Here is a 12,339-nt window from a genome sequence, read left to right on the forward strand (position 1 = left end):
TAGTGTACGAAAGATATGTTGATGATAATGAACTAGCCGACAAAATTGTTTTGATGATGCATGATCTAGCCAGTAAAGATGAGATCAATTTTGATGATGATTCAGCTAGTGCAAAGCGAGATCAGATAATGATGATGATAGTCTAGCACGTAAAAACAATATCGAATTATGATAATTCGGTTAGTGAAAGTAACATCAGCTAATGATTATGAGCAAGCCAGTAATAATGAGATGAAATGATAATAATCGTCCAACCGGTAAAGGCAAGATATAATGATGATTTTTTTTACGAGCGCTGATGAAAAATGTTCAAAAATACACTAAGGGAACCACTAAAAAATACCACCTTTCCTCCTTAGCATAATTCCCAAAAATACCCAAAAAAATTTTGATGAAGCATGATCCAGCCAGTAAAAAAAGTTCAAATGATGATAATGATCGAATAATGATAAATCTTTTATATCATATATTTGAAAAATCAAACAGCGGCTATTAAATATCAATTATAAAGCTAAAGACTAGTACCTACTATACGATGGCCTTTCCAGAAATTGCAAAAAAATCCGTTCACCCACAACAAAACCATAAATGTCGCCAAAATACGCATTTTTTAAAATTTAATCTAAAGTTACGTCAAAATCTGACATTCTAGACAATTTCTGTAGTCAGATTTATTTTTAACATTTAAGAATCAATGAGATTCATACCCTGCAATTTCGCTAACTGAGCCTCGTAGGATGGTATTATGGTAAGAATAAAAAGTTTAGACAGGACATGAAAAAGTGAAAAATATTTATTTCAAAATTGTAGATTACCCTAATGAAAAATTATAAAAGTGATAAAGTGTCCTAAAATAAATGAATATCAGAACAAATTTATTTCATTTTTTCCTAATAAGTAATAACAAATTCGTAATGTAATTTTATAATGACGATTCGCTTTAGCTTCACTTCTAGCTTTTTATTAATAAAACATATTTCATATATAGTAACAAATTCACAAATCAATAAACTTAAGTGAAATTTATAAATATTGAATTCAGAGTTTTCATATTATGAATCATAACAAAACAGCTTAAATTTGCAATGACACAGATTCTACCTTAAATTTTACGGAATTTTGTTCGGATTTGAACTCCTTACAGAAATAAATACATGGTTAGATCAGGCGGTAGTCCTCTGCTTTGTAACTCTTAAAAAGTGAATTTTTTTGATGGAGCTGAATATGAATAACCGGAATCAGCAGAACTTTCAGACGCTGACACACCAAGGCCAGATCCAAAAGAGGAACTTGACTCTAGACTAGAGTGAGCTCCAGACTTAATTCCAGAATAGGAATCAATTCTGGGGTAAGATCCAGAGTCAAATTCAGAGTTGACTCCTAAGTAGGAAGCAGAACCGAGATTAGAGGATCCAGAACTGGAAAGAGAGTTAAAACTGGAACCAAGTCCAGAATAGGAACCAGAATTAAAACTGGAACCAAATCCAGAATAAGAACCGGAATCAAGTCCAGTATAGGATCCGGAACCAAGTCCAGAGTAGGACTTAGCATAAGCACTAGCAGTCGCTGATGAAAGTCCAGATCCAAGATTCAAAGAGGGAACGCCGTAACCCACCTTAAATGAAACTGGGACTGGAACTGGAACTTGTTCCAGCACTGGAACAGGGCAAGGACGATCAACTTTGACAGGAACATGACGAGTAATCTCTACTGGAACTGGATGATGTACTGCAACCGGATATGGTCGATCAACCTTGACTGGATAAAGTTCTGGATAAGGTACAGCTCGAATCACTTCAACTGGATAAGGATGAGGAACTGGGACTGGAATTTGAACTTCTCTGTTGATTGTGATGCCAGTGATTCTTCCAGATCTTCCTACTCCATAATCGGAAGCGGAAGTTCCTAAACTGTAGAGACTTCCAAGGCCATAACCAGAAGCGTAACTTGAGCCCAAATTGACAGGAGAACTGTAAGAACCGAGGCCAAGGCCACTGGCATATCCATTACTAGAGTATCCTGGGTATCCCAGTCCTGTGGCTCCAAGTAGACCTCGCTTTTCTGTCTTTTTTGAGCCTGATCCAAAGACACTTGTAGCAAGGAAACAAATCTGGTGAAAAAAGTAGTACATTCAAAGTACGAAGAGGTTTTTAAAAGAAATTAAGTTGATTGATGTATAGTTTTAGATTTTAATTTTGTTTGTCTGCTTGGTCTAAATCAATATTATTAAAATATTGATGAACCTTAAGATTAAAATTTAGGATATTTAAAATCCTTTTTTAAAGTCCAATAATCAAATTGATGAAAAGAATTCCTGAAAATAAAACCAACAATCTAACAACCAAATTTGGAAAAAGTAAAGATGAATAATTTTCTTTTTTTCTTTTTTAGGGGAAAAGGGGGAAGGGAAGTGTTCCTTTTTTCGGATTCTTATGAGAACATTTTGTGGTGATTGTTCAAATTTGGTCGTTAAATTCTTGGTTTTTTTTCAGGAATTCTTTTCATCAACCTTAAGATTAATCAATATTTTAATAATATTGATTAAGACTAAGTAGACAAACAAAGTTAGCATCGAAAACTAATAATTAATTTCCCTGGCCAAACAACCTACATCAATGATAAAATATGAATTTATTGATTTACATTGGGCCCTATGGTTTTGCCTGTGATAACACAATTTTACCGAATTTTCAAAGACTATAATGTAGAAAAATAATGAAAAAATAATTGCCAAAACAAGAATTTTTTGAAAAATGAATATTCCGGGAATAAATAAATAAAAAAGATTTAATAATTAACTTGAAAAAATACCAATACACAACGGGCTACAATTTTTTGCGTGAATATTATAGTAAACCCCCATGAACTTAAAATTTGAAATAAAAACACAAATCTGCAGAGATTGTGACCACAATTATTAATCATGAAAAATAAAAAATGAATAACAATTTTTTTTGAAAAAGCTATATTATTTTTATAATTCGGAAAAAATGAGTTTATTTTTAAATTACAAAATTACAAGAAAAGTTTTAATTTGTTTTTGCAGTTCTTAAAAAACATCGATTATCCTGGAATTTAAGAATTAAAAGGAGCGAAAAATTTGTTCAAATTATATAATTAAAATAATACGTCCATTCTTTTTTTTAAGCTAATAAAAATTTAGTTTGTAACTTTTGTTAAATTCTTAATTAAAAGTTTCTTTTAGCAAATTAAATTTTTTTTAAACAATTACTACTTGTTCAGAACTTGGTTCAAATTGACTTTTGTCAATTTTTTTATCAATCATTATTATCATACAAATTTCCACACTGACAAAAACATAATTTTGCACTCAAAGGAAGAAGATTCATAATTTGAAGTTTGTAGTGGCTTGCTCAAATAATGAATCATTAAAATTTTTTCTTTAACATTTTTTTTTATAAATATGTCATATTTTGAAAAAAGCACGTTCACGATTAATCTATATTTTACGTAAAATACAAGCATATTATGTTCAAATAATATTGCACAAAAAAATTATTGTTTTTTTTTTTAATTTTTGGAACTTATTTTGTGAATTTAAAATTTATGCAATTTACTTTTTTCGGAAATTAAAAATTTTGGAAATTGACTACTTTCGTCTAATTAGAAATTTGACAATTTACTATATTTGTGAATTTGAAAATGCAACAATTTAATATCTTCGGGAATTAAAAAATTTGGATTAAAAAATCGGAGCTTTCATTTTATTACGGAAGATTTCATTTTTTGGGAAATTTCTGTTTCGTTTATTATTTTTCCGGTGTTTCGAATTTTAAGCAATTTTCTACTTAGCGCAATTTGAAATTTTGACAATTTACTATTTTAATGAATTTCAAAAATTGGCAATTTACTATGTTCAGCAATTAAAATTTCAGGAATCTACTATTTGCAAGAATTTAAAAAGTTTGCAATTTAATATTGTTTGAACCTTGAAATTTTGGAAATTTACTATTTTCAGAAATTTGAAAATTTAGCAATTTAATGTTTTTGGGCATTTGAAATTTTCGGAAATTTAGTTGATAGTCAAAATTTAAAAAAAATGATATAACGGCTGGTAAAAATTTTGGAAAAAATTATTAAATAAACCTTTTTTTAACAAAGCCCTCTTATTCTATAAATTGTATTAATACATTTATTATTTTATTTTTTTGTGGAATTTGAAAGGCTTTCCAATAACAAAATTTTTTAAACAAAATTTATGTGCCTGTTGTTGATAAGTATAGTAAAATATCATTTTTTATCTTTTATGATTTAGCAAAGCCTTATTTTTCAAAGAAATTAAATTTGTTTCAAATTAAATTGGTTACAAACATAAATTTCATTTTTTGTACATTCATGAATTATCTAAACAAATAATTATTAGTTATTCCCAATATTTTATCGTGTTGTGCTCGAGAAAAACACTTTTTTATTATAAATTTTTAGTCCTTGTTGCCTTTTGTTTTCATACAATAATGTTCACAATTTGACTAAATACGAAAGATAACTAATAATTAAATTTTTTAATAATTTAATAATATACAAATAATAAAATTTATATTTTAAACAATCACTAGTTATAATATTAATAGCGAAAAAAAGAAACAAAAACGCCAAATTTTTTGGAAAAGTATTCTTTTAGCAAACTTAATTTCTTTGCGCAAATTATGGATTATTTAAATAAATGAAAGACTTTTAAATAATAAAACTGAAGTTTAAAGCGTATAGAATATATAAAAAGAAATCCTTGATTCTGCTTTTGTTACAAAAAAACCGAATTGGAAAAACAATTATTCAAACCAATGTAATTTGTTTAAATAATTGTACCCTTTAATCTATTTTCAGGTTAATTTCCAATTAAAATCTTTAAAGTTACGAATACTAATATTTTCGTGTGCTACTATTTACAACTGGTTCCTTATTTTTTAATATATTGACTTAATATAAAAATTTATTTATAGATCCAACTGATATTTTTAGGTATTTCCTCGATGAAGGATGTATATTTAACACAATGGTTCACCTATTCATTTAGCCATAATAGGGATATTTAAAGCTGAGGATGAAATAACAAATACGAATGCTTTTCAAAAAAATTGTTGAATTTCCAACAAAAGACAAGAATTTTTAACGCAGGAGCTGGATTTTTAACCACAAAAGATATATTTTCAATTTTGAACTAAAAAACAAACAATTGCAACCAAAAAGGGCAGAGTTGAATTTTCAAATAAAAAATTGGAATTGACAATAAAAATAAAAGAATTTTCCACAAAATAGTTCAATCCTCAGCCAGAAAGACGAATTTTCAACAAAACAATTAAGTTTCCAAACGGAGAAGATACCTTTTAGGAAAAATGTTAAATTTTTAAGAAAGCACATTAATTTTCTACCAAATAGTTAAATTTCCAATTAAAAAAGATAATTGTTCTACCAAAAATGAAATAAACAGTTGGATTTTTAAATAAAAAAGATTGATTCACTACCAAAAATAGAATAGTTAAAATTTTAGTATATAAAAATAATTTTCTACCGAAAAAGTATAATTTTTTCACAAAATATTTAAATCTTTAACCATAGAATAATTTTCAAACCAATTAAATAAATTTTCAAGAAAAAATGTAAAACAAGATAAAACTAAAACAGATTTTAATTAAATTTAAAATAAATTTTTGAAAAACAGTGAAATCCAGTCGGAAAATACTTTTTTTCAACAAAATATTTGACTTTTCAACCAAATAAGATACTTTTTAACAAAAATTTTTAGAAAACAAGTTATTACATTTCTAAATTCTAGAACACTATTTCAGCAATATGCATAAATTTTCAACAAAATCATTACTTTTTCCACAAAGGAGTTACATTTTGGAACAAAAATTTGCACTTTTAACTCAAAATAGATGAATCTTCTGTGAAGAAGAATAGTTTTCCACCAAAAGACATATTTGAACCCAATTATGGAATTTAAAATTCAAAAAGACAAAGTTTTCGGAATACAGTTAAATTTTCAGCAACAAATTCCATACCCAATGAAATAGGATGATTTCTCTACCATAAAAGATGAATTTGTAATTCAAAAGGAAAACTCCAGAACAAAAAAAATTGTCAAGTAAATTGTTAGTTTCTCAAGCCGACTTTAAACCAAAAAGATATATTTTTAAACAAGGGTATGAACTTTCTATGAAAAGACAAAATTTCGCAAAAATACAAAAATTATTAACTACTTCCCCCTATCATCATTTCCCCACATTTCCCCTCACTTCCTTCAACCCCCCTATTTCCTTCCATTTCCCTGAATTTCCTGAGTTGCGAGTTGCGAGTTGTGAGTTGTGATTTGTGAGTTGTGAGTTGTGAGTTGTGAGTTGTGAGTTGTGAGTTGTGAGTTGTGAGTTGTGAGTTGTACGTTTTGACTTGTGAATTGTGAGTTGTGAAGACAGACGGACATCCAAACAGAACTGCAATGGTTTTTGTGCGGGGCTACGAAACCCTAAAAATTAAATTTATTCAACAATTCCTCCAGCCTCATTTTTTATTGGTCTCTAAATAATTATGGATCATCACTGAAATTATTTCCGAAGAAATACGAGCTCAATCAAACCCCACTGTGCTAGAGAACACTGGACAATCAAGTATAGTTACAACTTAATATTATTTTGAGCCTTTTCATCGAAACTTCCGTATTTACAAAGTTTGATGAGCTAAGTCGTTATAAACCAAGATTAATTGGCGCGTTCGTGGGGTGAATATTTATAGCTGTTGCACGTGTCGCGCAAATGTGATTCTAAATCTTGTCGTCACGTTGAAAGATACTTTAAGGTTGGAAAAAGCATCGATTTTGTATTTTTTGTCTTTCCGCCTCTTAAAATTATAATCTAACCTGTATGCTTACTGTTGGTTTTTGGACTTTTGTAACCCCGGGCAAAAACCCTTATTGTTTCGGTCCAGCTTCAATCCATACGTCTGTCGTCCATTTTTCAAGAATGGGAAGTAAGGAAAGATGATAAAAGAGCAAATAGGAGAACTGGGGAGAAATAAGAGGAAGTGAGATAAAATGATAATTTGGTAAGAAAGTGAAGGAAAATTAAGGGATGGAAGTAGGGGAAATAAAGGAAGAAGAAGTGAGGGGAAGTGAGTAAAGGGGTGGTAAATAAAATAGGGGAAGTAAGAAAAAATTAGAAAAGTAAGTTAGGGGAAGGAAGTGAAGGGGCAGTAGAGATAGTAAGGGAAATGAAAGGAGGGGTAAAAGGTGTGCGAAATGGAGTAGGGGACATAAGAAGAGCGGTATTAGGAGAAGTGAGTGAAAATTATAGATGAGGAATTAAGAAAAGTTGGGGGAAACGAGACAGAATAAGGAAAAATAACGGTACATTATAGAAGAGGAAGTAGCGGAAGTGAGGGAAAACGAGAAGAGGAAGTACAGGAAAATAAAGGGAAGAGAAGTAGAAAAGATGAGAGAAGAAGAATTGAGGAGAAGTGAGTAAAGGGGCAGTAAATATAGTAGGGGAATTAAAGGGACATAATGGGAAAGGAATTATTGGTATTGAGGGAATATGAAAAAATAAGGTGAGCGAAAATAAGGGCAAGGGAAGTAGGAAAAATAAAGGAAGAAGTTGGTGAAAGTGAGTAAAGAAGCAGCTTATATGAAAGGAAAAATTAGGCAAATAAGGAAGCGAAAAGAGTAAAAATAAGTGGAAGGGAAGTAAAATAATTAAAAGTAGGGGAAGTGAGACAAAGGGAGTAGAGTGACATTAGCTATAGTAGAGGAAATAAGTTGAGGGGTAGTGAAAGTGAGAAAGGAGGTAGGAGAAGTCAGGGGAAATGATGAGACGGTTAGTAATGAAATTGAGTGGAGGGGAATCAGAAGAAGTTGTAAAAATGAGGGGAGGGAATGTGGGGAAAATAAGGAGAAGTAATGAAAATAAGGGGAAGAAGGGGAAATAAGTGGAATTAGGGGAAATAATTAAAGATTTAAGTGAGTTAGAGAGGGGAATTATGGGCTGGAAATCGGTAGTAAAGAAATAAAGTGTCAAATGGAGAACTGATAAGAGAGGAAAGTAGAGAAGAAAAAAGTTGTGGTAGCACAGCAATGGGTTAAGTAAGGGAAGGGAAAGTTTAAACGATTTAATTAAAGTTTCAACAGGCTACAGATAAATTTCTCAACAAATATGGACTGCACAAATTTTCGGTTCAATAAAAAATGTTTGAACCAATTGAATTTCACTATATAAAAAAACGAATTTTGAACAAAATAGTTGAATTTTTTACCATGTTTGTAAAATTTTTAAATTGTAAAGGAAAATTTGTTAACCGGAAATTATTGAGCTAAATTTTCAGACAGAAAATAATCATTTTTACCCAACAAATTAGTTAAATTAAAAAAAAATAGCTTAATTTTTAAACAAATACTTCAATTTTCTGCCAAAGCAGATAAATTTCTTACCAAAAATATGAATTCGCAAAAAAAAAATTTCCAAACAAATAATTTCATCCCTAAACAAGTTTTGGAATTTCAACCAGCAATTTAAGTTTTCAACAGAAAAGGTAATTTACGTCTAAACATTTTAATTTTCAACTGAATCTAAAAAAGACTTTCACAAAAAAATGAATTTTTTACCAAATAGTTGAACTGTAAACCAAGAATTTTTTTTCTCAAATAATAAAATTAAATTCCCAAAAAAAAATGCAATAGTTAATTATCCAACCAACAAGATTTTAATTTTTAAATGCAACACAGTTAAATTCAATCAAACAAGACCAATTTTTCACAAAATAGTTGAACTCTAAACTAAAACAGATTAATTTTTAACAAAACAATTGAATTTTTGATAAAAAGAGTAAGTTTTCAATCGAAGAGAGCAATTTTGTACGAAAAATAATTTCTAGCCAAAAAGATGAATTTAAAAAAAAACATTAATTTCTAATTACAAAAGATCAATTTCCAAGTTAAAATAATTATTTTAATCAAAAATTAAGAAGTTATATTTTCAGTAGAGCCAAATGAATTTTTAGAAAACTAGTTAAATTATAAACTAAAATTAATAATTTTCAACATAAAAAAAGAATTTTCAAAAAATGTGCTCAATTTTCAACTAAAAAGTTAAATTTGCAAAAAAAAAGATTCATCAACAAAACATATGAATGTTAAACAAAGTACTTGAATTTTGAACTAAAAAAGATGAATTTTGAACCAAATGGTTAAATTTTAAACTAAACAAAGTAGCTTAGTTTAGAACCAAGGAGATGAATCTTTAACCAAAAAATTTAAATTTTAAGAAAAGATTTTAACATTAAAACAAAAGGTTTATTTTTTAACCGAAAAGATTCATTTTTTACCAAAAAAGATTCATTTTGAGATTAAAGCAAAAATTACATTTTAACCAAAGAGATGAATCTTCAACCCAAATAATGAATTTTTATCAAATAAATTTATCCCCAAACTAAGTAAATAATGTTTAGACTAGAAAATATGAATTTTGAACCAAATAGTTGAATTTTAAACTAAACGAGATAAATTTCTAACCAAAAATTTAAAAGTTAAATTTTCTGTTCAAAAAATTCATTTCAAACCAAAAATAAAACGACTTTTTAACTGAATAGTTCAGCTTAAAACCAAAGAAACGAATCTTTAACCCAAAAAATTATTTTAAGTAAAATAGTTCAACATTAAAACAAAAAGTTGATTTTTACCCAAGAAGATTGATTTTGAACAAGAAAAGGTCATTTTTTAAATTCAAAAAAATTAATTAAATTTTCAACCAGAGAGTTTAATCTTCAACACAAACGATGAATTTTTATCAGAGAGGTTCAACCTAAACCAAGTAGTTCATTTTTGGACCAAAAAATATGACTTTTTTAGAAAATTGTTTTAGTTTTTACGGAAAAATCAAATTTTTAACCTATTCTGTTAATTAAGTTTAAGTTTAAAGAGAAAAGGAGAAAAAGGGAAGTTTCCTGAATACAGGAAAAAAAAAGAATTCTCGACAAAATAGGAAAAGATTTAATGGACGGCCCCTAATCTTTCATAAGTTAATCTACTATCTAAGTTAATCTTTAAATACTACGAATATTCTGGAAAAAATGTAAAAAGAACTTATTACATGTATTCTCATAACTGTATCAAATATTTTCAAGTAATTATTCATTTTATATTTACGACTAAATAAATTTTCACTTATATTTAGGATTTGAAAATAGGCTTTGATTGATCAACAAAATTTCTTTCATTTGATCCATAGAATATGGTTATTATATGGACAACCAAATATTTAGTTGACCAGACTAAATGTTTTGGTTGATCTAACAAAATATTTGGTTGATCTAACCAAATCATTTGGTTGATATAACCAAACCATTTAGTAAATAAATTATTTGGTTGATTGAAAAAAATGTTGTAAGGTCAATCAAATATCTTTCTGAATTAACCAAGTTTTGTTTCAATAAAATTTTAATGTAGATCTAAGAAAATAGTTCTTTTGTTTCAAGAAAATTTTTTTCCGAGTGTGTATACTCACTATTAAGAAGGACCTCATGATTCCTGCACGAGATTTTACTTACAAGTGCCATCATTTGGTACACTCAGACTTTTTATATATGATCTTGTGGTCCATGTGCGGAATACTTTCACTGCAAGGACAGCACACGCCCAGATAGACTCCTCCTGTTTCTTTCTGCACTTAAATCAATTCAATTCAATTCACATCTGACGTAACTGAGACATGATAAATAAGAAAGGAGATTAAATAAAAATTTAAGAACTAAAATTACTTTGCACTCTCTGCTTAGGTGATAGCTATATGTCTACAATAATAATCGAGCACCTGCTATCCTGAATAAGGCTTAAAACTTTCCTGGAGTGTCAGTTAAAAACATGACGGCTCATACGCCCCTTTTTTCACTTTACTTTGTAAGGATTTCGAATTATGATGTGGGTTAGGTGGATATCAAACCTCTAGATGGCGAAATTGCGATTTTTTGTTTGTTTCTTAACGGAAATTTAAACAAAAATGGGTTTAAAAACGGTTTATGTGCTTGTTCCTTTATGTTTTTTTTACAGAAAAAAATAATCATCGATGATAGATATCATGATATCATTTATGTTTTATGATTGATTATTTATGATAATTGGGGTATTGTCCAAGTGGGTGTTTACGTGAAAAAGAAATTGCAGTTTTTATTTTTTCCAGTAGATCGTTTAAACAAGAATTTTTTTATGATCGAGGAATGAAACTAATTCAAAATATCATTCGTGACATTCACCAAATGTCACAGGAAACAAGTATTTTTGAGAAGAAGAGCACTATTTATTATTGATATCATGCCTTCATGATATCATTTATGATTTATGATTTATCATACTTGAATCATGATTTATCGTTCTTGATTTATAATTTCAAATTTATAAACATTATGGTACGGGTTAGATGCACGTTTACTTGGCAAAGACTTTTACTTACTACCTAATGATCTAGAATAATGTGAGGAAATTAGTTATGTGGTTTTTTGTAGTCAAGAGTTTAAAAAACAAATTTTTTCATTATCAGGGAATAAAGCTGATCCATATATCATTAATGAAATTTAAGAAACGTCACAGTAAATAAGTTCTTTCCAGAAAAAGAGCATCATTTATGATTGATATAATGATGCCATAATACCATTTATGATTTATTATTGATCAGTTATGATTTTTGATTAATAATTTATGAGTTATTATTGATTACTTATTATTATTATTATAGTATCGCTTAGGCGGATGTTGACTTGGCAAAGCCTTTTACATAGTAAAATAGTAATCTGAAAAGGTTTAAAAATTTTCGAATTTTGTATTCTGTACTCAAGAATTTAAAAAAAATATGTTCATGATCAGGGAATGAAGCTGATTCCAAATTACATTTGCGACATTTATCAAACGCGAAAAGAAACAAGTTCTTTTTAGAAAAAGAGCATCGTTTATGATTGATTTCATGATTTCATGATAACATTTATGTTTTCTGATTTACCAAACCTCAAAGGAAACAAGTTCTTGAATGAAAAAGAGCATCATTTATAATTGATATTATGATAGCAATTATTTATGATTTACCATTCACCAACTATGATTCATCATTCTTAAATTATGATTTATCGTTCTTAATTTATAATTGCAAATTTATAAACATTATGGTGTGGGTTAGATAGACGTTTACTTGGCTAAGATTGTTACTTTCTACCGAATGATCTAGAATGATGTGACGAAATTGGTTATGTGGTTTTCTGTAGTCAAGAGTTTAAAAAACAAATTTTTTCATTATCAGGGAATAAAGCTGATCCATATATCATTAATGAAATTTAAGAAACGTCACAGGA

The 12,339-nt window shown here is 28.5% G+C and overlaps 1 protein-coding gene across 1 annotated transcript; it reads right to left on the reverse strand.

Moving 5' to 3' along the window:
* Window positions 1-911: 911 nt before the first annotated feature.
* On the reverse strand, window positions 912-10,534 carry LOC117176909. Its single transcript, XM_033367298.1, has 2 exons — window positions 10,509-10,534; window positions 912-2,110 (listed from the first exon to the last, which is right to left on the reverse strand). Exons 1-2 carry the CDS (start codon window positions 10,524-10,526, stop codon window positions 1,193-1,195), a joined length of 936 nt encoding a protein of 311 aa, XP_033223189.1. The 5' UTR covers window positions 10,527-10,534; the 3' UTR covers window positions 912-1,192.
* Between the last annotated feature and the right edge of the window lie 1,805 nt (window positions 10,535-12,339).

The sequence above is a fragment of the Belonocnema kinseyi genome, chromosome 7 (assembly GCF_010883055.1).
Source record: "Belonocnema kinseyi isolate 2016_QV_RU_SX_M_011 chromosome 7, B_treatae_v1, whole genome shotgun sequence".
Classification (NCBI taxonomy): Eukaryota; Metazoa; Arthropoda; class Insecta; order Hymenoptera; family Cynipidae; genus Belonocnema; species Belonocnema kinseyi.